This window comes from Ursus arctos, unplaced genomic scaffold (genome assembly GCF_023065955.2).
Source record: "Ursus arctos isolate Adak ecotype North America unplaced genomic scaffold, UrsArc2.0 scaffold_11, whole genome shotgun sequence".
Classification (NCBI taxonomy): Eukaryota; Metazoa; Chordata; class Mammalia; order Carnivora; family Ursidae; genus Ursus; species Ursus arctos.
The window spans coordinates 41,572,432-41,600,236 of NW_026622775.1; the positions used below are offsets into that span (position 1 = coordinate 41,572,432).

Genomic DNA, 27,805 nt, shown 5'->3' on the forward strand with positions numbered 1-27,805 from the left:
TTTATTTATTTGAGAGAGAGAGACAGAGACAGAGATAGAATACAAGCAGAGGGAGAGGGAGAAGCAGACCCCCTGCTGAGCAGGGAGCCCGGCACGGGGCTCTATCCCAGGACCCTGGGATCGTGACCTGAGCTGAAGGCAGACTCTTAACCAACTGAGCCACCCAGGCGCCCCAGGAATACCATTTCCAATATGCTTTTATTTTGTATTCACACCCCTGTCTATCCTTCTAGTACTCCCCGTTCTGACTTGGATATTTCTTTTCTTCCCTGCCAGAGCACCCTGAGTGTAACTCCAATCCACCCCCCTGTGCTGCAGCTGTTAGGTGACTCAACCCCATCATTAGTCAGCCTGTATCCTCAGGACTGGGCATAGTTCTTGGCAAATGACAGGTATTTGACAAGTGAGTGAGAGTTAAAGGAAACAAAGGGTATGAAGTTAGTTCTAATGAAACCATGCACTGATTCAGAGAATTTCATTAGTGCTGCAGCAAGTCTTTGTAGCAGTTTTTAACTGATTTTTTAAAATTTAATTAAGGGGTCAGAATTATGGAAATCATACCTTTTAAAAGAAATTATTTTGCTCTGTTAAGGTCTTCCATAGTTCTTTATCTAAATTCTGATTTGCAACCCATTTATGACTAGTGGAAGGTAGTCTAGGGGACACATTTTCTAGGACTAGGTTTGTGTTAAACATTACATTTTGAAATCCACGCTAAGCTGGATTTCAGACACAGTGTATTGATTTGGGAGACACTAATAGATTCTCTATGATAATTTAAAGATTTTTTAAAACTGGTTTTTAGAAATGAGTATATAGAATTATTTATTGCCAAAACTGAGTAAATAAAGAGTAGATCCACTAATGGGCCATGTGGACAACTTTGAAATGTTTTTAAATAAAAATAAGCATTATTTCTATTGAAATTCATTCAGTTCAGTAAATGTTTAGTGAATGCTTGCTGTGGCCGGTGTTGGAACTGGTGACAGGGACATAATGATAAATTAGGTCCTTCCTGTCCCCAGGACCTCACAGTCTAGTGAGGAGACACACCTATCCACAAATCATTGCAGGATGGTGTGATGTGCGTTCTACCGGAGAAGATGGTAGTACAAAAGGAGCTGAAAGTTAATTCTGCTAAGGACAGCCTTTCAGTTAAGGAAGGAGACATTTAAGTTGGTTCTGAAAAGAATTATGGGAGCTTAGGAGAGTGTTGAGGGTGCAGGGCATAGTGGATAACAGAGACCAGTATGTTAAGGCAGTGACTTAAAAGAGAAGACTCCAGACCCAGAGTCTTTAGATTCAAATCCAACTTCTTCCATTTACTAGAAACCTCTTTTGCCTCTCTTTTCTCATATGTACAATGTTCCTAAAGTTTCCTACTTCACAGGGTAGTTGTGACATATAATAAATGGGTTATATATAACTGCTTACAATAATGACTGATACATAGAAATGTGGTTTTTTTTATTTTAATGTAAACTCTATGCCCAACATGGGGCTCACGACCTGAGATGAAGAGTCACATGCACTACAGACCCAGCTGGCCAGGTGCCCCAATATATAGTAATGCTTTAGCTTTTGTTATTTTATGCAAAAACCAGGTGTGTATAGAACTATATAATGTGTGATAGAACCTTTTTTGGACGGGAAGATTTTATTTATTTATTTTTTTAGGTAATCTCCACCCAACATGGGGCTCGAACTTACAACCCTGAGATGAAGAGTCACATGCTCTACCAGCTGAGCCAGCCAGGCACCTCACGTATTAGGTGTTGTTCTTTATTGCTCCATTTCGTGTAAGGGATCCATGAACAATAGCTGGATTGGTAGGCAGATGCTGATAATAAAGGACTCTTTCTCTTGAAGGATTTTGAGTAGGGAGATGAGGTAATCACAGCCTTATTTTATTTTATTTTAAAGATTTTATGTATTTGAAAGAGCATAAACTGGGGGGAGGGGCCGAGGGAGAGGGACAAGCAGACTCCCTGCTGAGCAGGGAGCCCCGACTCCGACTCCAGGCTGGATCCCGGGACCCTGAAATCATGACCTGTGCTGAAGGCAGCCTCTTAACCAGCTAAGCCACCCAGGTGCCCCTCAGAGCCTTATTTTAGAAAGATGGTTCTGTGGGCAGTACAGAAGATAAGTAGGAGTGCCCACTGTAAAATTGTTCAGTTAAGAGACGATGAAGTCCTGAAATAAGACACTGGCTCTAGGCTTGAGGAGAATAGAGTGGGAAGACGTTTAGGAGTGGAATCTACAGTCTTGAGCAGTGCACACCTTGAGTCTGTGAAGTTCAGATTTTTTAAAAACAGTAATTTTTATCTAAATGTAGATTTTCCCCTTTGTTGCTTGTCTTTGTGTGTGGATGGAGAACACATGCTGTCTGTCTATATTCTCCGAAAGTCAGGTTCAGGTAGCCTAAATGATGACGATGATTATGTTTTTGAGTGAAAAGATACCCAAGACCCTTACATAGCCAATATAAATGCTCAGGTTACAAACTCACATGGGCAGAAATGAAACCTAATTTCAAATTTGAGCCTATTCCACCTGGTAGTAAAAAAGGAAGTCACCTGAGGGATTTCTCAGTAAGCCCAATAAACTGAGGTAAATTCAGCCAGTTTGAATTCTTCCCTCCCCAGTGGCCCACTTTCTCTTTGGGGTGAGCATCTCTACTCTGGCTCACATAGGAACGGTTTTGGAAGAAGCGTCTGGTCCTTGGCATTCATCCAGGCCGGCGTCTCCTGAAGGAACCAGTGTTCCCCCTTAGTCCTCTGCCTTGCAGCGGCACCTCCTGCTCGGGTTAGTGCACCCTTTCCCTTTCTCGAACATGGGAACCCTCACTCCCAGCTAGGTGTCCCGGACCGCTGTGGGTCTGTAAGAATGAGAAGCTCCAGGCCCACTGTGCTCCCAATAACACAGGCAGGAGAGCTTCTTCGAACCTCCTGTTGCCTGATAGTGTGGACAACAGCTGTAGGTAGGTCAGGGTTATCAGAAATCCCCACCAGTGCCTAACTCGTGCTTCCACGCTTTCTTCCTCCTCTCCTACTTTTCACTGATCATTTGGGAGGACAGAGCAGGACTGGTCTTAGAGTTTTCTGACTTAGACCTAGATTTTGAATTTTGAAAAAACAAAAAGAAAAAAAAACCTCTCCTGGTTCCCCTTTGCTATTATTGAAGCTTGTTAATGCTCTGTTAGAGCATTTATCACGGTTGTCGTGTTTACACGTCTCTCACATTAAGTATGCGGCTCAAACCGAGAGACTTTATCTTCAGCTTTCTCTCCCCAAAACCTAACACTAAGCCTAATAGAAAGTAGGCATTTAACCAATCGAACAAATAAATGAACACATGATACAACAGGTCAACTTCTAAACCATGTTCTTACTAGCTTTAAAGTTTTCTAAGATGTTTGATAAAGATTACTTGTGTCTGCAAGTAATTGAATATCTGACTAATAGTGGCTTAAATGGAAGTTTCTTTTTCTCACATACAGTCCAGAGGTAGGTGTCTCTTAGTCTGGATCAGTGATGCAGTGGTCTCAGGGTCGGCATCTTCGTGAGCATCTTGGCCTTTCCATCACGGTCATGAGATGGCCGCCACAGCTCCTTTTGTGAAGGACGGTAAATTGCTGGAATGGCTGTCTCCCTTAGCAGGAAAACAAAAGCTTTCCCAGAAGCTCTCCAGTAGACTTTTGCTCAATTTTTATAGGTCGAAGCAGTGTCACAGTGCCACTTCGAGCTCTAGAGGAAACTGGGAGTGGACCTGGGTAAGGGAGGAAGGAGGTTGGAGGTGGATTAGATAAGTCAGTAAGCCAAAAGGGCTGGCCGAAGGCATGGTAATAGAAATAGGACATCATTTTATGGAAGTATAAAGTTCTATAACTGTAGCACAATTGATCAGATAACAAAGTGTTTACTGATAATGTAGTCCATTCTCTATGAATACCTGAGTTATACAGAAAACACTCTGCTTTATCTTTGATTTTCTTTCCCTCCTTAGGCTGCAGTAGTGATGCTGGGCTGTAGTGTTATAATCAACAAATAACATTTGTATTTTGATTTTTCCTTGAAATATGGTAATACTTGACCATTTTCTTGTATAATCTTTTTTTTTTTTTTGCTAGTTTTGCTGCACAAATACATTTTCACTAGTGTATGTTTATACTTCTATAAATATTATATCTGCCTGGGATTTTTCTACTTTTTTGAATGCCAGGGGTTCTAATTTATTTAAATAATTTTAATTTCTGCTGCATTGAAAGGTTCTTTTTTTTTTTCCTTAAGATTTTATTTACTTATTTGAGAGAGAGAGAGTGAGAGAAAGAGAGCGCAAGCAGGGGAGGGGCAGAGGGAGAGGGAGAAGCAGGCTCTTCTTGAGCCTAATGTATTAATTAATTACACTTTATCATAGGTATCTATGTATAGGGAAAAACAGTATATGCAGGGGCCTAGGACCATATCCCCTGCAGATAAGTGGGGGGACTACTCTATTACCATTTACTGCTGTTTTCTTCTCTTCACTCCCATGCCCTTCAAGATTGATTCCAAAGGATGTTTTCTCCTCCATACTTATTCCCTTAGATTGCATTTTTAGTCTGTATAACTAATATCTGAGTAAGATCTGTAGCTCTAAAAGAAACTTCATATTCTTTCCAGACTTCTGTTTTTAACTGAACATGTGTAAGAATGCAGAAAACGGAGATCATCCTGGGGTCTGTCACTTCCACAATTCTGCTTCCTTCACATTGGAAGATTAACTTCGGTTCTTTTTATCTTTTACGTAATCCATCACCACTTATTGTCAGTTACCTCTAGTTAGTTTAGCGTTTCTTGTACTTGCCCTGTTTTCACTCCTGGAATTATCTTAGTCTGGTGTTTTCCAAACTATTATCAAGGCCCTGTTTTAGATTCATGACTATTATTTCATTCCCATTCCTTTTTTTTTTGTTTGTTTTCATTATTTCAACCAGAGATCTAAGTCACACCAATAAGAGCTCTACAAAATTGACGTGAAATAACTCGTGCTAACGTATTTAGTTGATAGAAATCTAGGCTTTAAAATAGTACTTCCCTCTTCCTAATTGTAAGGAAGAGTTTGCATATTCTTTTCACTGAAGTCTCATTTTGGAAGAACTACCATTCATGGGACTTTAGCCTACTTAGCCTTTATCTTAAGTAAATATATGTTTTCTGTGAAGATTTTTGAAACAGGGAAAAATAACTCAAACCCAGGCAAACTAGGGATCCCTAGTCTGGTCCCCAACATTCTGTCCTCAGTCCCTCTCCCTTCTTTCTCTGCGCCTTCTTTTTGGGAAATCTCATCTACTCCCACGACTGCCATTGCCACCCACACACCTTTGATTCCCCAGTCTTTAGCTCCTGCCTGTCCCTCTGCACTGAGCTCCACACTTGTCTGTTCAGCTACCGACTAGACCTCTCTCCTTGGATGGCAGACAGGCAAAGCACAGTCTGAGTGTTTACAGCTCAGTTCATTACCAAACCTGCTTCTGTGTCTTCTACATTCTGGAACTACTATCCACTTAGTCACCCAAACCAGGTAGTTATCTTGGGGTTTTTTTCTTCCTTTCCTCCATATCCAGCTCGTTCTAAACCTCAGTTGATTCTACACACCAGTATCTCTCAAATGCCTCCTTCTGTCTCCCGCTCTACTGCCACTGTTTTGGCTTAGATTCTCATTATCTCTGGCCCAGAGTTTTGAATTATTGTCTTTACCAGTCTCCCTGTCTCCAGTCTTCACTTTCTCCTATCTGCTGTAGTAGTTATCTTTAATGTCCTTTGGATGTTTTCCCAATCCTGAATAATAAAGTCCAAATTCCTCAGCTTGGCTTTAAAGCCTCTGTAATCTAGCTCCCGCCACTAGCCACTCTAATAACCTGCTGTTACCCCTTCGCTAGCCTTGCAGATCAGTTATGCCAAATTGTTTACAGCTTCCTAAGTGCTACTCATTTTATATCTTTGTGTTTTTCCATGCTGTGCTTGGCTGGCTCTTTTTACTAGTGCAACTAACAAACTCCAACCTGGCTGTTAACCAGAGACATCTGTCCATTAAGACCCACCTCAAGAATCTTTTCTGAGTTTTTATCCCCTCCTTCTCAACAGTTTAGAACTTCCTTGTGCTTTGACCATCTTGTATATATTTCTTTTATAGAGTGAAGTCTTTATATGACTTATTTCCACGGCAGACGTTCTTTGAGGGCAGAGATATCTTAATCATGTTTTTCCCCAGTGTGGAATGCAATTACTCAGACATGTAGAGACAGAATAAATGTTGTTGAGTGCATGCACAAATCAATACAGCTCTGTCTAGTTTCAGTCCCAGCTATTGTGTTCTTGGTCTGGGAGCCTTCCTCCTTGGCCTATAGTTTTTCTTTGTCTTCCCTACAACATATAGCAGTAAAGATGATTTCCACTAAGTAGTCGTGATTATAGTAATCTCATTTGAGAGGGGGGATTCAGCCTCAGAAGTATCATATATGAATGATTAAGCATAAATTTTAAGCTCCATACTTTCTTTTTACCACCGCTTTGCCTGAATTATAGTTTGCTGGACACTAGCTCAGCATTACCCAAAGTAATTCTGTGGAATGGATATATAATAGGTGTTAGTTAAAAGGAAAGTTCTATAATCGAAGGTATTGGGGGATCCTGGATTAATAAAGATAAACTAGCTTATTTGAGTTTTCAGATCCTGTAATATGGGGGTACATACATTGTGGATCTTACTTGACCCATTTTCTTTTTTTTTTTTTTTAAGATTATTTATTTATTTGAGAGAGAGCACGAGCAGGGGGAGAGGCAGAGGGAGAGGGAAAAGCAGACTCCCTGCCAAGTGGGGAGCCTGACATGGGGTTCAATTCCAGGACCCTCAGATCACAGTCTGACCTGAAGTTATGCTTAACCAACTGAGCCACCAAGGCGCCCCTTACTTGACCCATTTTCATGAGAGATTAATGTTCCATGGAACACACTTTGGGAAATGCTGCCCAATGTTATGGGTTTTTTATAAACATGAATCAGGATATTTTCAGCCACAAATAACAGAGAAATAGATCCAAATTGGGTTAAATAATAGGGGTTCTTATATAAGAAGTTTAGAGGTGGACTGTGTCAGGATTGATTAATCTAACCACAGATTGATGACTGGCTTCTCTGCCATTTTTTGGCTTTCCCTTTTTAGATGCAGGTAGCTACTGCAGCTACTATGTCTTCCATGATGGTATTCAAAGCTGGAAGAAAGAAAGATGTATTTGCTTCTTGTACATCTCTTTTTTTCCAGGAAGAAAATCCGAGAATGCCCCCTTTCCCAACTAGGCTTTTCTTTATGTCTCATTGGCCAGCTTTGAGTTACATGCTCACGCTGGAAGGCTAAGCCATCATAATTCATCCTCTGGGACTGGGAGGGGACCCGTTTCCTAGAATTTAAACTAATAATTACAATGGGTAATATTACAGCTGTGAAACTTGCATGACTTTATACTCAGAATTCAGAGGTTTTTTTTTTTATAGGATTTAACGATTTCAGAGATTTTTATATTTGTTTGTTTGTATTTTCTTTTGTAGTAGTTAGCTTTGAACTAGGCTTTTTAAACTTTTCTTCAGAAATTATTTTCCTTGGGGGCGCCTGGGTGGCACAGCAGTTAAGCGTCTGCCTTCTGCTCAGGGCGTGATCCCAGCGTTATGGGATCGAGCCCCACATCAGGCTCTTCCGCTATGAGCCTGCTTCTTCCTCTCCCACTCCCCCTGCTTGTGTTCCCTCTCTCGCTGGCTGTCTCTATCTCTGTCGAATGAATAAAATCTTTAAAAAAAAAAATTATTTTCCTTTGCTATTGGAGCTGGTTGCCAGATGTCTGAGAAGCCTGACTCTAGAGCTATAGAATTCCCTGTACTCTTATATGCTTCATGTGAGTTACAGGTTTGCTACCTCCATTCTTCATTCATAACTATCTTCTCTCCCCAAATCAGCCAACTTGGAGAAGATTTACTCAAGAAAACTGAGCCTGCAATTTTAACGTCATGCCACCAGGTGGTGGCAGTGTCAAGTTAAAGAAAAAAAAAAATACATATATATATATATATATATATATAGTCATATTCCTGGGATAGCCCTAATTTCAGTTAGTTTGGCCTGTTTTACCCTCAAAAAAATCAATATTTTATACATTTTAATGTTTCAATATTTTTAATGTCTGTGGCTGTTTTATGTGTTCAGAAGTTTCACAAAAATAGCCCTGTTAGTTGGGTGTTTTTTGTTTGTTTAAAGTATGGTTCTTATTTGACCAAAGGGTATGGTTCAAACTTCCAGGCCTATATTTCATCAGATTCAAATATCGGGCTTTGTTCAGTCTTCCTAGTATTTATATTTATTTGTAAGTAAATTTCCTATACTATAACTCTTTGAAAAATAAGTTTAGATTAGATGCAAAACAACCTCAACTTTAAATTTTGTTAATAACATTTTTTTTGAAGATTTTATTTTTTTATTTATTTATTTGAGAGATAGAGGGCAAAAGCGGGGGGGGGTCAGTGGGAGAGAATCTCAAGCAGACTCCACACTGAGCACAGAACCTGACATGGGGCTCTATCCAAGGACCCTGAGATCATGACCTGAGCTGAAACCAAGAATTGAACACTGAACCGACTGAGCCACCCAGGCACCTCTAATTATTATATTTTTAAAAGCTATATCTATCTCACCTTTCAATAATTTCTAACACTTGAACTTGCTGCAGATCTTATTCTGGTTGACTGTTCTCGACTCTTGAGTTAGTTTACCATCTGAATGTGTTGGGTTGCTCTCTTTGTTAAAGCTATTTTAGCTATGGAAGAGCAGGCTTTAGGTTGCCTTTTTTATCCTTTGAAATCCAAGTTCTGGTGAATCTTTCTACTGTAAGAGGCAGAAATAGAAAAAGAAGAATGGTTTTTATTTTCTTAAAAAGATAAAAGCCTAGGGGCGCCTGGGTGGCTCATCAGTTAAGCGGCTGCCTTCGGCTCAGGTCATGATCCCGGAGTCCTGGAATCGAGCCCCTCATTGGGCTCCCTGCTCAGTGGGAAGCCTGCTTCTCCCTCTCACGCTCCCCTTGCTTGTGTTCCCTCTCTCACTGTCTCTCTCTGTCAAATAAATAAATAAATAAAATCTTAAAAAAAAAAAAAAAGTCTTTATGAGCAGGTCCTCTAATCACTGACTTTCTCAACATATTCTATCTTTTGACTTGTTCTTTGGCTTTATAAAGTTAACGTGGCATTTAATATAACATGGCCTAAATAGAAATTTAAAGCTTTAAATTTAAAGTCTATTTAAGTTAAATCGAACTTTGAGCTTAAACTCTTTAAATGATGCTTCTTAGCAAGTAATTTGTTGTATTTTAGAGTGGTGGCTTCTAATGAAACTAAATTACTTGAAGAAACTGAGTAAGTTATTGGATCAAAACATTCTAAGTAACATTTCAGCAACATTTTTATTAACAGTTTCAGTAGTGGACAAGCTTAATTCTTGTAAGTATTCAGAAATGGTAAGAGTAAAATGTGGGCATACCATTTCCCAGTGCTCTTGAAAGACAGTACGAAAATAACCAATTTCTTATGTAAAAATAATTTTGCTGATTTTACCATCTATGTAGATCTATATCTATTGGTTGATTCTGTCCATTATTACGTAAAAGCATGGAATTGGCCAACAATCCTGGAGTGTATATGGGTGAGCCATATTCAAAAGAGAGAGCAAGAGGCCACTGGAGCTATGTTCAGTTCCACCCAGAGAGTGCTGAAACCTAACCTAAAGTCTGTGTGGAATGAACCTCTGAAAAAGCAGACTGGAAGAGAGTGAAGGGCAAGCTGGAGAAGGGAGACGTGAGCGGTAGGCTGTTGTGTAGCCCTCAGAGGAATAGAATGTATCTTCTGCATCGTGGGGATTATAATTAGGGGGACACAACAGAGAAGCCTACAAAGAACCCAGGAGTGTGGCTGTGCAAGAGTTAAGCTTAAACATCTGCCAGGCCCAGAGAACACTGAGGCATCTTAGCAACAGTACCTAGTGTATGCTATTTTCTATCCCCTTTACCTGTTTTCTCTCCCCTTCTCCAGGCCTTGGTAGGGGTGGGGCACTGCAGAAACTGCAGTCAGTGGAATGGAGGGAGAACAGAAACTCTAGTCCGGAAAAGAGAAGGGGACATTGTGCCTCTTCTAGCAAAAGACCCACTGGGAGCCAGCTGTGGCTGGAAAGGGAAATCTTACCTTTAAATCAAGATTTAAAGTATTCATTGTTTTATTAGATATTTTAATTTCTGAATTGAGGCTTTGCTTGACAACTTAAAATAACTGTACTTAGTAGGAGTCATCAAGGAACTCATGGACTCCCACCTCTTCAAGGGGCAGAGTAGTACTTACCTCATTGAGCTGTTTTTAAAATAGCAGCTGGGGGCAGGAACTAAGTTGCTTTTATGATTTTACCCCATGAGTACAGTGCAAAATATGTATAGGTTATTTTTTAAATACCCCATGAGTACAGTGTAAAATATGTATAGGTTTTTTTTTTTTTTTTAAGATTTTATTTATTTATTTGACAGAGATAGAGACAGCCAGTGAGAGAGGGAACACAAGCAGGGGGAGTGGGAGAGGAAGAAGCAGGCTCATAGCGGAGGAGCCTGATGTGGGGCTCGATCCCAGAACACTGGGATCACGCCCTGAGCTGAAGGCAGACGCTTAACCGCTGTGCCACCCAGGCGCCCCTGTATAGGTTATTTTTTAAATAATAATACAAATCTCATCTTTATACCTAATTCTAAGTCTCCCCTTGATTAAAAAAAAAAATTTCACCTATTGAAGAAACAATTATGTCATTCCAGATAATTTTAAGCTTGCCCTTCCAAGTGGATTTTGGGTCTCTTCTCAAGCAGATGAGTTTCTTAATAGAGATTCCATATCAAGGAGATATTCTTGCCATGAGTCTGACAGACATAATAATTCCTATTTATTTTCACTGTTCATTGGGGTCCTCTTACAAGGAAGAGCGGATGTTGGTAGACAGTAACCTCTGCTGCCTAGCCCTCAATCTCTGAGTTTGTCATATTAGAACCCAGTTCTCATATCGGAAGAATCTAATCCTCCATAACTTTGTATCTAACTTGTTTCACTTCGCCAGTTGGATTTTGTATGTCTTTGGCTTTCAAAATATTGGAGTGACTTTTAATATCATACTCTGTGTAATACTATACTAATAAATATATGTCATTACACGTTTGTCGCAACCACAGAATGTACAACACAAAGAGTGAACCTTAATGTAAATAAACTATGGACTTTGGGTGATAATGATGTGCCTATGTAGGTTCAATGGACCACTCGGGGCGGGGGTTGAAAATGGAGGGTTTCATTTGAAAATGAAAATGAATCTGGTACTTGTGTCTCTGGGGACAGGGTTACTTGGAAACTCTCTGTGCCTTCCATCCAATTTTGCTGTGAATCTAAAAGTGCTCTGAAACAAATCTATTACAAAAAATTAGGGGTACCGGATGGCTCATTTGGTTAAGCATCCGACTCTTGATTTCGGCTCAGGTCATGATCTCAGGGTCGTGGGATTGAGCCGCGCATGGGGGTCCATGCTCAGTGGCAAGTTTGATTAAGATTCTCTCTCTCCCTCCCCCTGCTTGTGCTCACACGCTTTCTCTCTAAAATAAATCTTTTTAAAAAAATTAAGTAGGGGTACCTGGGTGGCTCAGTCGATTAAGCGTCTGACTTTGGCAGGGGTCATGATCTCGGGGTTCCGGGATGGAACCCTGCCTTGGGCTTCACACTCAGCGGGGGTTCTGCTTGTCTCTCTGTTCCTCCCACCCCGTGCGTGCGTGCACTCTTGCTCTCTCACATAAATAAATAAAATCTTTTAAAAAATTAAGTAGACCTATGTATATATGTTGACACGGAAATTTCACTAAAAATAGCAAGTTACAGAACATAACAAAGGATAAACCTATATGTGTCTGAAATACTCTTTATATTGACCCATATCTGAAAATAAAGCAAAGAAATGGGACAGAAGGATGCTCACTAGACTTTACAGGGGTCACCTGTGGAGAGGGGATTCTGGGGATGGTGCAGAAGTGGGGAGCAAAAATTCTCTTTGTTTAAATTCTTCTACATTGTTTGAGTCTTTTAAAATAAAAATGTACTCATTTCTTGAGAATACATTCAAATATTGCTTATAATGGGAAAAGAATCTTTTAAATAATAGTGACATATGCTTATTATATAGAAAGTTTAAAAGTATGTTTCACAATACAGAAGTAATCATTTTTTAAATTTTGTGCATTTTCTTGCAGACTCTCAAATGTATCGACAGTTTTTTCCCAGCTTTTTAAAAACTCTATTCTGTATTTCACAGTGTCATTAAAATTCTTCCAAAACATTTCCTTTGGCTACATAATTGTGGCACATTCATACCATGAAATATTGATTTAACATTTCTCTATTGTTAAGGCGATTACATGGCTCCCATCTTTATATATAAACGTCTTCACACTGTTCGTAGTTTCCTTATGACTAATGCCTGAATGAAATATCGCCTTAAAAAGTGAATTTTAAAGTTGTAGATACTCTAACAAAATTTTTAAAAATATATAAAATATTAAAATAAATGATACTGCTTTTTTTTTTAAGGAGCAACAAGAGACATAGAACTCATTTTTCCATAACATACTGTGTGTGAATTTTGAAGAAGCAGTAGACTCATCTGGTTTCTCTTCCTGTTACTTCTTTTCCGCATTCCCTGTTGCCAGACATTCTTTCCCACCTATGAAAACTTCTATATTCCTTCCCTAATGCTTTGACATTTTTTTATTTCTTAAAAGGAGCAAATCAGAATTCCAATGCAGCCAGCTTGAATCAGTCTTTCTGTTCTTTTTATGAATAGGCCGTTCCTCCAGGCAGTGAATTAGCCCTTTAGAAAACATTGGCATTATGTTTCTCAACCCTGAGTGTCTGTATAGGTGGTCTGGAATGCATTAAAGAGAGGCATTGTGTCAGATCCTCAAATCTAAAGATGAAATCCTCTTCTTACTAATTATAAGTCGTTTTTGTTGTTGTTGCTATTGTTTGTTCTGAATCCCTGGGTTTTAAAAAATGATTTCGTGAAAGTTGGAAATGGATTTGGTATAGTATGTAGTTGGTTCTTGTTTTATTTATGGAAATGTATATAGAGTGTTCTTCAAAGGAATTTTATGGTGAATACCTTTCTGGAATATAGAGTATCACTCATTTTTCTATTTTTGTCAATGTGGACTTTTGTATTTCTTTTAGTGACAAAATTATGAAGATATTTTGTTTGCTTCTAGTTCATTTTTGCTGATGAACTAGATAATATTCTCCCACATAGTAATATCTTGTGTTTTGTAGTTAGTGAGGTTTGTTAACAAAACCGGTTTTTGTTAAGATCAGTAGTTCTCAGAAGTATGGTGCCCCCAAACCAGAAGTGTCAGTATCACCCATCACCTGGGAGCATGTTAGAAATGCAGATTATTAGGTTCCACTCCAGACCTATTCAGAAACCGGGAGGTGTAGTCCAGCAACCTGCGTTTTAATAAGCCCTTCAGGTGATTCTGATATATGCTAAAGTTTGAGGACTGGTTTAGATAATATCTATACGGTGGCTAAAAATCTCAGCTCTTATTACTTGAAAGCCTGGGTTTAGTTTAATTCCAGGGTATGTATTAAGAACTATAGCAGTATTGCTTCTAAGAGATATGTAGATGAAAAGCTGTTAGCAAGGGCTGCCTTACAAGAGTTGGTTTCATTGTTTTCTTCAGTAGTTGAAATGTTAAGAACAGAACACCAAGAATCCTTCACTATGGAGCTGAACCAAGTTGCTTCAGTACTTAAGATAATTAGCAGAAGCTTCTCATTTGATCACATCATTTAAGTTGTGCCTTCCTCCATTAGCAACATACTTAAAATGACAAGTCATGAAATCACATTTAAAACATATATATTCAGGGGCGCCTGGGTGGCACAGCGGTTTAAGCGTCTGCCTTCGGCTCAGGGCGTGATCCCGGCGTTGTGGGATCGAGCCCCACGTCAGGCTCCTCTGCTGTGAGCCTGCTTCTTCCTCTCCCACTCCCCCTGCTTGTGTTCCCTTTCTCGCTGGCTGTCTTTATCTCTGTCGAATAAATAAACAAAAAATCTTTAAAAAAAAAAAACAAAAAACAGATATATTCAGAGTTAAGGAATTCCTGAATTAGCTCTCTTTCAAGCGCTTTTAAGTTATAAATAATTACAAGCAGACATACAGTACCTGGAAGACACTTCATTAATATAATTAAGATATATATCCATTAATTATTTGCTTATTTTTGTATAATTATTAACTATTTTTATAACATCTACCTATCTGGTTGTTTTAAGGACATTTTTAATTCAAATATGTTATGCTAATAGATATATGTATTTTTTCACTGGAAGAGTATTCCTGAATTTAAATGTCACATGCATTTATTAATTATTTCAGGTGAGTCCTGAAGGGTGGGATATTAACTTTTTAAACATGGTGTTATTTTATAAATGGGAACCCTTGTTTTAAAGAACCAGATCTCCTTGTTAAATTTAGGACTTTAAAGCTTTATTTTAGCTCCTAAATGTATAGCAGATTTTTTTTTTTTTTTTTTAACTTACGAAGATAATTCCTCTCAGAAGAGGTATACCTGGTTTGGTGGTGGTGTCTTCTTGGCATCACAGATGGATCTTGTTCATGCTATGGATTAGAATCAGTGACTAGAGAACCATTAGGAAAGTTGACAATGTTTCCTTTATGCATATCGAGAAATGGAAGATTTCCTAAAACCAGGGTAAAGCGACTAACATTTTGAAGATACCATTTGTGATTTTTAATCTGTGACACATAATAAGTATTATTTACCCTCTACATGTAACTAGGTCATATTGTGAAAGGTCAGCATCTTATAATCAGCTTAAAGAAATCATTCATCCAATTATTAATTATTTTCTAAATGTTTATAACTCAAGAGTGAGAGAGGAGTAAAATATATTTTAAGGAGGCTCTTACCCAATCATATGAGTCTGAAATTTCTAACAGAAGATGTGATGGAGAATTTAATATTGGGAATATCCTGTGATTATTTATTTAGTCATGGGCCCAGGTGTGATTAATAAAATTAAGCAGGGGAAGCCATGTTTTAAAATTAACCAGTCCTTTTTGGCGTGGGCTCAACCATATGCTAATGGATATTCTATATTTATGGTCTCTTTATGCTGGTATTATTTGATCCATTTCCACATACAACTTGACTACTTTCTAAGCTTAAGGGTACAATACTTGAACTGATCACTTTTAAAGTAGGTAAAACATGCATAAAATCAGCAACAGGCTCATAGATTTTTTTCTTCTTTAAGAATTTAGTGTATCAAGTATGTAATTCCTTATAACGTACCTGATTTAAGACTAATAGGTGATGCATTCTTTTTTGACTATGTTAGTGAAACAGGCCATAACACTCCAGGTCTCTAAGAAACAGTCTGGGGCGTTTTCAAAAGACTGTAGGCAGAAGTGAAATGAAATTTGAAGAAAGAATTTATATAAAACATTTTTTTGAATTTTCAAATTCAATTTTTAACTAAATAATATACCTCAAGTTATTTGGCTTGGAATTGGGGGACCTGATAAATAAAGATTTGAAGGCATATTATTCACTTTTCTGATTGGATAAGAGGAAATATTTTTGAACTTTTTTTTTTTTCATTCTGCCCTAATGGATTCATGGTACTTGGTTTTCTTCAAATTAGAGAAGTTAGTTTCCGTTGTAGTCTTTGACTTGTTACACTGACTTGGGCTAAAAACAAATCTCATATTGACTTCTTGACTCATAAACTTCATGTTAAACAAGTTTATCTTAAAAAGCCATTTTATTTGTTTTAATTTTCCAGTTATCTGAGGGAAACCAAAAGCACGCAAGTCTGCAGAAAAGCATTGAGAAAGCTAAAATTGGCCGACATGAAACGGTACGTTTATCTGTAGATTCTTTAATAATGTCAATTCTAAATAGAAAAGTAAGAACTTAGAGCTTCCTGTGAGGATTGTACTATTCCTACCAGAAGAGAGGTGAATACAGCAAAGGACATGAACATAGGACCTGGTCGGATTCACTAATTGTAAATCTGGGTTTATCTTTTATTATTATATTGTATTATTATATTATATATGGCAGCACAGCATAGAAGCATAAACCCCGGAGCCAGACAGCCTGGGTTTGAAAGTCTCCTGAATTCTCTGTTCTCAGTTTTCCCAGCTGTAAAATAGGGGATAAAATCTACCTCATTAGGTTATTTTGTGGGTTAAACTAGCTAATATTTGCAAAGCGCTCAGAAGAGTACCTGGCACAAGGTAAGCCCTTTATAAATGTTTATGTAAAATTTTAAGAGTCATGTTTTTTAAGTCTTGGCACAGAACAAATTGAAAACAGTAACATATTATCCTTGGGGCTTTGTAATATTTCTAAATTATTTAAATGAATATTGACATTATTTTATTTTAAAAAATATAATGTTCTGAAGTATTAGGGGTTTTTAAAAATCACTTTATTTTCTAGTTTCATCATTATCTCAAGTATGGATTTATGACTTGGAAAAATATTGACGATCAACATGCACCACTAAGCATTCCATCTAGGCCTCTATTTGTACCACTTAATTGTGAAAGAGACTCAAAAACAGTCACATTATAACAAAGAATACACCACAGGCTTACAGTGGCTTTTCAAAATTATTTCGCATACCTTCTTTTATGTGAATAGTCAGCAGTCACAGATAGGAATTGGAGAATGGTAATTTTTGAAGAATATTTAAGGGAAGGTAAGTTCTGAGCAAAACTTGAAGCTGTTATATTTCTTTAATGGACAGTAGCAATTACCATTTCTTTATTTGATCCTTTTTTTCTTCCTCAGCATTGGCAATAAATTGTAGGTACACCTTCAACTAATATCCATGCCCAAAAGTTGTCTGCTGAGTGTTACCCAGTCCTCTGGATCCATTGCACCTGGGAAAAATCCTTGTGGGTGCTGCAGCTCTCAGAGGAATATAGTAGCTTAGAAAGGCTCCTGAGAAAGATGAACTCTTGTGTTCGTCCTGAGCACACCAATCAGGATTTTTCAGAAGCACCTAGCCCCCATTTACTTGGCATTCTTCATGGTGTTGCTGCCGCTGCTGATGCTGATGAAGAAGAAGAAATAGCTAACACACATAATCTCCTTGCTATGAGCCAGGCAGGTGCGATCCCAGTGCGGTTTATATTCATTGAATCCTGCCAACAGTGCAAGGAGGTAGCCACTACTACTATCTCCATTTTTAATTCGAGTCACTAAAGGCACAAAAAATAAAAGTAATGTGGCAAAGATCTCAGTGCTAGTAGCAGTCTGAGATGTCTCCCAGTTCAGGGTGTCTGGAGGGTTATCATTGCCTTCACACAGATTCTTCACCATTTTGCTGCTTTACTCATTTTTCATGGTGGAGCATGTATAATTTGGGTGTGGTTGGCAAATAATAACCACCTTATATTGTAGTTATTTTTAAATCTCTTCTGAGCTGTGCTAATACAGTATACACTGTAATCATGTGTGGCTGTTTACATTTAAATTAAAAATAAGTGCAATTAAATTCAGTTTTTCAGTAACAATAGCCATGTATCGTATACTCAGGAGGTCCGTTTGGCCAATGTTTCCTGCATCAGAGAGCACACATCTGGAACATTTCTATCATTGTAGAGTTCTGTTGGACTAAGCCACTCAGCCCATGCTGCTCTGCCTATGCATTCCCTTGTACAAATGCTAGCAAAGGAGCCTTTCTTCACTTTGGAACAAAAGAGAACAGTTAAAGGCAAAAGTAAAAAAATACAAGTACCAAAATATAATTTAGCAAGGAACCTTAAATAAATCCCATTGAGGCAGCTTGAACTCTATTTGGCTTTGCTTCAGGATTATCCTGAAAGTCTGTACCATAACTGTTCACACATATGAATTGAGAACTATGGCACTGTGACTTCCTGTTAGTGAGAACTATGGCTAGAAATTTCAAATGGTGTTTATTGGATCCTGTTGTTTTAAAAGCTTTATTCTGGTTTACCTTTAAAAGAAAGTGATAGGAGGCCACAAGCAATAATTTGTTCTTTCTGATATCTTTAAATATTTTTAAAGGCTAATCATCCTTAAAGGTTGAAAAATTGTCTATCACACTTTTAAAGAAAATTGTATAATGATGATGTTGCCATAAAATATTATATATTGACAGAATCTTATGAAACTACCCAAGAGGCAGTATCTTTTCCTAACATTTGATAATCAGTGACCTTTCATCTGTTTATGATGTGGTCCATTCTACATATTAATTCCCATTCAACTAGTCAAAAATATATGAAAGATGCTTGAGATTTCAGAGAAAAATGAGAGTTGAGTTTGTTCTTATACTGTGAATATAGATATGTGTATATATAATGCTGTCCAAAGCCTAGTGCACATTAGTTATGAGAAATAAGATGAAAATGTTTATAAAACGTATAACCTTACAACATACGGCATTTTGCTTGTCTTAATTGTACATAAAACTGTTTTGAATGCAGGAAGAGCGAACCATGCTAGCAAAAGAGCTTTCTTCACTTCGAGACCAAAGGGAACAGCTGAAGGCAGAAGTAGAAAAATACAAAGAATGTGACCCACAAGTTGTGGAAGAAATACGTAAGTTTATATCACACCTGAAGGTTTTTTAATTTTTTAAAGAAATTTTAGAGGGAGGTGGAGAGAGAGAGAGAGTGAGGAGAGGAGCAGAGAGAGAGAGAGAATCTCAAGCAGGCTCCATGCCCAGTGTGGAGCCCGTCACAGGGCTCGATCTCACAACCCTCAGATCGTGACCTGAGCCGAAACCAAGAGCCAGATACCAAACTGACTGAACCACCCAGGCACTGTCCCTTTTTTTTTTTTTTAATTAAAAAAAATTTTTTTTAATTTTCTATATTTATTTATTTTGAGAGAGAGGGTATACAAGGGGAGGAGCAAAGAGAGAGACTCTCAAGCAAACTCAAACCTTGAAAGTTTTCAACTTTGTCAATAAAAGAGACTTTATACCTCTAGTTACCTGGTAACCATTCTCCACGTATATGAGAAAATCAAGCCATTAATAGTATTAATATTGCATTAATATTTCCATTAAAGAGTCTTAAAGCATTGAAAAGTGATAACTTTGAAATTATAAGCATTTTAAGAGGAAGGAAGGTAGATAGGGTAGAAGGATAAAGACATAAAATATAAGCTTAGGAAACTGAGGAGTCAGAGAAGGAGTTAAGTTGCCCCCGAGTACATCGACTCAAGAATGAAATCCACCATTATCTTTTAGGAAAGATAATACCAAAAATAAGATTTTACAAGTTACAGAAAATCAGTCTGTACATTGACTTGCCTTTTGAATATACCAGTGATGTTTTCCTCTACTTTAAAACCAATCTCCAAAACTTTATTTTGAAAAATTTTTATTTATTTATGTAAAGATAGAAATTTGAATATTTAAGGAAGTGAAAGAGAATATTATAAGGACACTGCATATAATTGCTTAGGAAAATACATATAACTTACTTCACATTTTCCTGTCTTAGCCTGTCTTTTTATTTAGGGAACTTTACTGAGTGAAACATTTATTAAAAAAAACTAATAATATGTGATTGAAGGCTTTGAGAGAAATTGAAAATATTTGGTACTTTAAAATTAGCTTGAGAATAATTTGATTACAATTAAGTTGTCCCTGATGGTAGTCCTTGCAATTAAAAAATATTTAAGCAGTTCAGTTCGTGTAATCTAAAGTTAAACTTAATATTAGAGACAGGTCCCCGCTTTGCACAGCTCCAGGAGGCATTAATCACGTACATGGAGTCCACAGTCCAGATGATGGTATGTATTGGCCCTGGTCCAGCCAATTACCCAGGGTGATTTTCAAAGAGAGATGGAAGCAGAAGAGCCTCTCTGCCCCGAGCCAATCATTTTCTGTAAATCAAGTATTTAGAGAGACATGTTAGCTCTTTCATGCTGCCCACAGATTAATTCATTTATCATCATCCTGCAGAATAAAGTGCTAACCAAATCTGCTACAAAATTCACCGCTTTAATCAGTCTTGAAGTTTTAACTAATATCAAATGACCCTCCGTGAACGCAAGCACCTCAAAGCAGCAAGAGGCAGGATAGGCGGTTACTATGAGAAAGCTAGGCCTGCTCATGAATCATCTGTAAAAGGAAATGCATACTGCCTGTTAAAGAGGACAGCAAATGTGTGTTTTGTCTAGAGCAGCTTCTCGTGAAAGAAAACTTTGAGAACAGTTTTCTTCCCCAGATTACTGCCTTTAGGTAATTTCGTTTTAGGATCAGCATGGCTGTGCCCTCTAGTAGTTCATCATGAAAATTCTGCTTTCACAGTTATCAAATCCGATCCTTCATATATTACTCTTACTTGGTTCTGCCTTCCTTCCTGATTTCAGTTGTGTGTAGTTAGGGGACTTTTTCCTTGATGATACCAATTCTTTGCTCACCCAACTTCATTCTCTTTTCTTTCAAGGTCTTGCAACTCGTAGCCATACCCAGTCAAGGCTTCTGCTTTTCTACTTTGTGGTCCCCATTATATTGCCATTGCTTATGCCCTGGGCACATGACCCTGACTGACATCACCTCTACTTGTGACCTCCTATTTTTACAGTCCTTTTCATAATTTTGATTACTTCTGTCCACTCAGGAATCACTAAAACTTACTTCGTCTTACGAAACTACTCTGACCTATACTGATGGTGAGCCTAAGCCAGTGGGTCATATGGAGGCACAGAAGACCCACAAGGGTAGAGAATTGTGCCAGACTGATTCATGAAGAGGGAAAACTTTTATTTCAGCCATGTGATTTCAGATGTTGCCATTCTTGTATTTCTGAATCAAGGAACAATTTTAGCAGTTGCCTCACCTCTTGGAAAGGTGATGAAACTTGATGGAAGAAGTTTCAGGGTATATAAAGGATGATGAATTTTCTGGAGAGTAGCATAGGATAGTTGAGGAGGAAGTTCCAACTGTAATTTATACTGGTTGCCTGACCTCTGTTCTCCATCTTAACCCTCATGGTTGGCAATTTATTTCTCAACCTAAGGAGAACATGCCAATGTGTATGAGTATTTTGCAGGCTATGAGGTCGAAGTCAATGAGAAGAAAATGTTTTCTGGATAACAGTGAGTTTAGAAACTTTATCATTCTTCATCAACATCAGATCCAGGTTATCTTTTTATATTTAATTATGTAGTCACCTAAAATGGATCTGTATTTTGGATCCTGTAGAGTTTCGTAATGATAAATTCATGTGTATTGATTTTTGACATTTTTACATTATGCATATCTGATCTTTATAGGCGAATGAGAGAATAAGGGTCCTTACTTCCTGGCCTTGTATTATTTTTATTTCATTCCATTAAGAATATTATCTATTTTAATAAAATACATTAATTATAGAGAATTACAACTTACTTAATAGACAACAGTCATGTAGGATAATTCCGTTATTCCCTAAATATATTTTAGATGTGAAGGTAGGATATTTTTTCCTGTGGAAAGCTACCAAATGATAATCAGAAGAAAAAAAAATCTTATCAAAGCCTGTATACCTGTAAAAAGAATTTTAGACTAACTTCAGTTCATACTTTTATAGAGAAATGTCTAATTCCACTGGTTTAAAATTCAGAACAGCTGGGGCACCTGGTTGGCTCAGTCGTTAAGCGTCTGCCTTTGGCTCAGGGCGTGATCCCAGCGTTCTGGGATCGAGCCCCACATCAGGCTCTTCCTCTGGGAGCCTGCTTCTTCCTCTCCCACTCCCCTTGCTTGTGTTCCCTCTCTCTCTGGCTGTCTCTATCTCTGTCAAATAAATAAATAAAATCTTTAAAAAATTAAAAAATAAAATAAAATTCAGAACAACCAACAAATAAAATTTTATTCAAATGTGACACTTCTACTTCCAGGCAAGATAGAGTAGTAACAGACGGGATTTATCCTCCCACCTGAAAAACAACACATAAAATATACAAAATAGGTTTTTAAGATACATGATATCAGACAATAAAGGACAATGACTCTTAGAGAAAGGAAACAAAGTAAGTCTTAAAATTGTGTTGGCTTATTTTATTGCATTTCTAGGCTGTGGCAGAAGGAAGGAGAACCTAGGCAGAGCCCTGCAAATGGAACTGGGAATCAGGGAGACCAGTGTGGCTAGAGTTCACAGGACAGCATACTAGAGAGGAGAAATTACACAGAAAGAGATCCCTGGGTATCTACAGAGGGTTCCCCTCAAGTTTTCAGTGAATGCAGGTGAAATAACTACCCAAAGCTAGGGAAAGAGCAATTTCAGAGAATTAGAGGGAATAAGTGCCTGGCACTCACACAGAACCAAGAATAATGCCTATTCTCACCAGGCAGATTGGAAAAATCTGTAATTCACAAAGCATTAGGTGGAGCACTCAAGAACATCTTGCCTCAGTTAGCAAGCACTAATTGGCCCTAGACTGAGCTTTGTTCTCCATCCGTCTAACAGACCATAACAGCCACGTCTTGAAAACATCAAACGATTGCAAAGTAACTGAAGTATATCCCAGAACAAAGCTGAAGAATATTTCTAGGAATACAAACATAGCCAGTACCCAACAAAATAAAATTCATAATGTCCAGCATATAATGAAAGATTACCAGGCATGCCAAGAAATAGGAAAACATGTTCCTTAATGAAAAAAAATAATCCTTCAACTAAAACTGACCCAGAACTGACACAGATAGTAGAATTTGAAGACAATGACATTAAAACTATTATAAACATAGGAGCACCTGGGTGGCTCAGTCAGTTGGGTATCTGAATCTTGATTTTGGCTCAGGTTGTGATCTCATGGGTTGTGAGATGGAGCCCTGTATCAAGGCTCTGTGCTCAGTCGGGAGTCTGCTTGGGGATTCTCTCCCTCTGCTCTTCCTTGCTCTGCCCTCTTGCATTCTGTCTCTCTCTAAAATAGATGAATAAGTCTTTAAAAAAAATGTATGTTCAGAAAGTTAGGTAGAAACATGGAAGATATAAAAAAGATTCATGTTAAACTTCTGGAGTTGAACACTACAATGTCTGAAATGAAAAATACACTGGATAGGATTAATAGCAGATTAAATTTTGCAGGAGAAAGAATTAGTGTATTTGAAGACATAGCAGTAGAAACTATCCAAAATGAAACTAGAGAGGAATAATAAATTTTTTAAATGAAAATAGCATCCATGACATGTAGGACAACTTCAAGTGACCTAATATATTTGTAATCAAAGTCCCAAAATGAGTGTATGCTGGGGGTGGGGTGAGTGTGTGAGTGTGCATGTGTCCAGGCCTGGAAAATATCTGAAGAAATAACTATCAGAAGAAATAAAGGCTATTTTTTTTAATTTGATGTAAATTATAAATCCACAGGTTCAAGAAATTTAAACATGTAAGTAGTAAATGGTAGTGATCTCCTTATTACTAAATCTGGAGAATTTCTTTAGATTTTAACCTCTATTTCCCCAAATGAGATTATTTCCTTTTCCCAGAGAGATTATTGTTTTTAAAACATGCTTTTTGATAATAAAGGGTTTCATAGGATTTTGCTATCTTGTTATTACAAAACAGATTATACTGGATTAAAGGATTATGAGTTTCACAAACTGATTTTAATAAGATTTGGTTCTTAATAGTGTGGCTGTAACACCCATGTTACAACAATCAGGCTAATCTCTAAGTCTGTTATGGTTTATTTTGAAGCAGTTTTTCTGATGATAAGAGCTGTAACCTTTATATTCATGTAGACATATTTATGTATAATCTTTTACTTATTTCTCAATAATTCTTGCAGGAAACATTTATATTTCATCATGCTAGTTGACTTATTGATATCTACGTTAAATAAGCTTTAGCAAGATTGATGCCAAACATCTAAGAAGTGAGCAGTCAAAGCAATAATGTATAAAAAATAAAATTTAATTTTAGCTACTCTGACCATTACTTAAGTGAGAACAGATAAAATAAGTTGTAATAAAAATTGAATTCCTACAAAAATACTTGAAAGTAAATCTTAGAAGTACTTAAGAAATCTTCTTAGAAATGCCAGGATGATAGTGATAATGATGGAGTATGGACCTCTGAAAATTTATCCTTCCATGAAAGCTGGCAAAAATTGTCACAACTTTTCGAGAATTCTAGATACTAACCAATGATTTGCCTATTCAAGAAAAAATGGCTGAATCTCAGCGAGAATAATAAGCTTATGGTATTTTAACTTGTCCTATTCTCATCCCCTACTCTATAGCTCAGCAGTAACCTTGAAAACTAACAGCTGTGCATTCCTGGTATCAGAGGGAGTAAAATGGAGCCGGAGCTCTTTAAGACTCTCATTTCCCCCAAACTGTCACTATTTGACATCTTTGGTGGTTTTCTGAAAGCCACCGATAGGAAGGATTGTCCTTATTTGATCTGGCTTATAGTATGCCCAGTCCTAACAGCCTCTTTCTGGGGAGCATTTGTCTAAAACAATTACAGGCAGGAGTTTTAACTTCACAGCTATTTTATCTGGCTTAACAGTTAAGCCAAACAGTAGAGTAATCAAAGAGCTTGAAAGGAGAGGCTGAAAGAGATGTTCATAGGTGCCTTGAAAAGCAACATGTTTTGGGAAATACAGAAGGCCATATGCATGCATAAGGCTGTGCACATTTCAGGAAGGTCCTGGGAAGTTCCTAATCTCCCACCTCCAGCAGACCTTAGCACTCTGCATGCAGGAAGTGAAGGCCAAGGCAGAGTTGTAAATTGCCTACCTGAGTGTTGAAATCCGCCCCAACACTCACACACACAGTCTCTCATCAAAGACTTGGAGTTTTAGTCCAGGTGTTTAAAGAAATCTCTGTTCAATTATTAGCTACCTGGTAAGCGAACTAGAGACTTCAGTGGCCACACATAACAAAGAATACAGACTACAGAATTAGTTCAGAGAAATCACTGAACAAACAATAACAACAAGTACCAAAAACAACAACCCTGGGAAGGGGGGGATGTATCTCATTTCCAGAGTTGCCACATTATATTATTTAAAATGTCCAACTTTCAACTAAAAAATTGTGAGATGTACAAAGAGAGTATTATTCATGTGCAATGCATAATGTTGAACTTGCTAGACCCAGACTTTCAGTCAGATATTTTAAATAGGTTAAAGGAGCTAAAAAAAAAAAAAAAAAAAAAAAAAGTCTAAAGAACTAAAGGAAAGTCTGAGAATGAAATCTCACCAAATAGAGAATATCAGCAAACATACAGAAATTATTAAAAAGGAACTAAATGAAATGCTGGAGTTGAAAACCATAATAACTGAAACGAAAATTTCCCTTGGGATTAACAGCGAATTTGAGCAGGCAAAAGAAAGAATTAGTAAATTGGGGATAGTTCCATAGAGATAATTCAACCTGAGGAACAGAAAGAAAAAAGAATGAAGAAATATCAACAGCATCTCAAGAAACCTGTGGCACAGCATCAAGAGTGCAAGCATACACATGAAGGAAGTCCCGAAGGAGAGAGGAGAGAACAGGACTGAAAGAATATTAAATAAAAAGTAAGAGCTGAACCCTTCTCAAATTTGATGAAAAACAGTCTATATACCAAAAAAACTTAAACCCCAATTTAGGACAACCTCAAAAAGATCCACATATAAACTCATCATAATCACCTTGGCAAAAGATAAGCAGAGATTCTTGAAAGCAACAAGAAAGGCGGCTCATCACACACAAGGAATTTTCAATCAGATTAACAATTTGTTTCTTATTAGAAGCCATAGAGGCTAAAGGCATTGGGACAACGTGTTCGAAGTGAAGGGGGGGAAATAACTGTCCACCAAGAATTCTATATCCAGAAATATTTTCCTTCAAACATGAAGTAAGATATTCCCACATAAACAACAACTGAGATAGTTTTTCACTAGCAAACCTGCCCTAAAAAATATAGGAGTCTTTCTCATTGACATGAAAGGACGCTAGACAGTAACATGAAAAAATAAAGCACACTGGTAAAGGCTGCTTCATAGGTAAATGTAAAAGACAGTATATCTCTGTGTGTGTGTGTGTGTGTGTGTGTGTGTGTGTGTGTGTGTGTGTCCTATCCGATTTAAAATACAGGTGCATAAAGCAATAATGATAAGCTATTTTGTTGGGTACACAATATATAAAATGTAATTTGTGACAATAACACATGATTGTCTCTTTAGGCAAAAAATATTTGACAAAATCCAACACCCTTTCATGATACAAACACTCAGCAAATTAGGAATGGAAGTGAACGTCCTCAAATTATAAAAGGGCATCTACAATAAATCAACAGCTGACATACTGAATGGTGAAAGGCTATGTGCTTTCCTCAAGGATGACCTCGCTCACCACTTCTATTCAACATTGTACTGGAAGTTCAAGACAGGGCAATTAGGCAAAAAAGAGACATAAAAGGCATCCATGTTGAATAGTAAGGGAGGTCAGTGAGTTGGAGGATACAAAAATCAACATAGAAAAATCACATGTATCTTATATGCTAACAGTGAACAATCTGAAAATGAAATTAAGAAAAGAATACATTTACAAATGAATGAAATACTTAGGAATAAAATTAGTCAAGGAAATACAATACTTATACTGAAAACTACAAAACATTGAATGAAACTAAAGACCTATATAAACAGAAACACATTCTGTGTTTATAGAAAGACTTAATATTGTTAAGATGGAAATACTCCTCAAATTGATCTATAGATTCAATGTTAAACCTATCAAAATTCTAACTGCTTTTTGGTAGAAATTGGTAAGTCGATCCTAAAATTCATATGAAAATGCAAAGGACCCAGAATAGCCAAAAGAATCTTATAGGAGGGGCCCCTGGGTGGTGCAGTCAGTGAAGCGACCAACTCTTGGTTTTGGCTCAGGTTGTGATCCCAGGGTCATGAGATTGAGCCCCATGTTGGGCTTTGTGCTCAGGTCCAATTCTGCTTAAGTTTCACTCTCCTTCTCCTTCTGACCCTCCCCACTGGGTACATGCTCTCTCTCTCTCTTTATTTTATATAAATAAATCTTTTTAAAAAATCATGAAAGAGAACAGCAAAGTTGGAAGACTCAAATTTCCCAATTTAAAAACTTACTACAAAGCTACAATAATCAAGACAAGGTGGTGCTAGTATAAGAATAGACACCCAGGGGCACCTGGCTAGCTCAGTCAGAAGAGCACGTAACTTGATCTTGGGGTTGTGAGTTCAAGCCCCACATTGGGTGTAGAGAGTACTTAAAAAAAAAAAATAAAGAATAGACATTCAGGTTAAAGAAATAGAATTGAAAGTCCAGAAGTAAACCCAATTGGTTTTCAAGACCAATGGTGCCAAGACCATTCAATTAGGAAAAAATAGTGTTCTCAGCTCATGGTGCTGGGCATAACTGGTCATCCACATGCAAATGAATCAACCTGGACTCCCATCTCAGACCATATATAAAAACTAGAACAGATCAAAGAACTAAATGTAAGAAACTATAAAAACTCTTAGAAGAAAAAATAAGTGTATATCTCTGTATCCTTGGATTAGGCAGCAGTTTCTTAGATAGGACACCAAAAGCTCAGACAACCAAAGGAAAAACAGATCAATTCGACTTCATCAAAATTAACAACTTTTGTGTATCAGTACCTTACCAAGAAAGTGAAAAGAAAACCCACA

At 37.5% G+C, this 27,805-nt stretch overlaps 1 protein-coding gene across 2 annotated transcripts in view; it reads left to right on the forward strand.

Annotated features, from left to right (window-relative positions):
- MND1 (meiotic nuclear divisions 1) overlaps nucleotides 1-27,805 on the forward strand; it is a 60,927-nt gene that overhangs the window by 24,734 nt on the left and 8,388 nt on the right. For both annotated transcript variants that reach the window (XM_057309970.1, XM_057309971.1), the window contains exons 5-6: nucleotides 15,951-16,025; nucleotides 18,634-18,748. In XM_057309970.1, coding sequence (XP_057165953.1) covers nucleotides 15,951-16,025; nucleotides 18,634-18,748 — 190 coding nt within the window. The remainder of the gene's footprint in view (nucleotides 1-15,950; nucleotides 16,026-18,633; nucleotides 18,749-27,805) is intronic.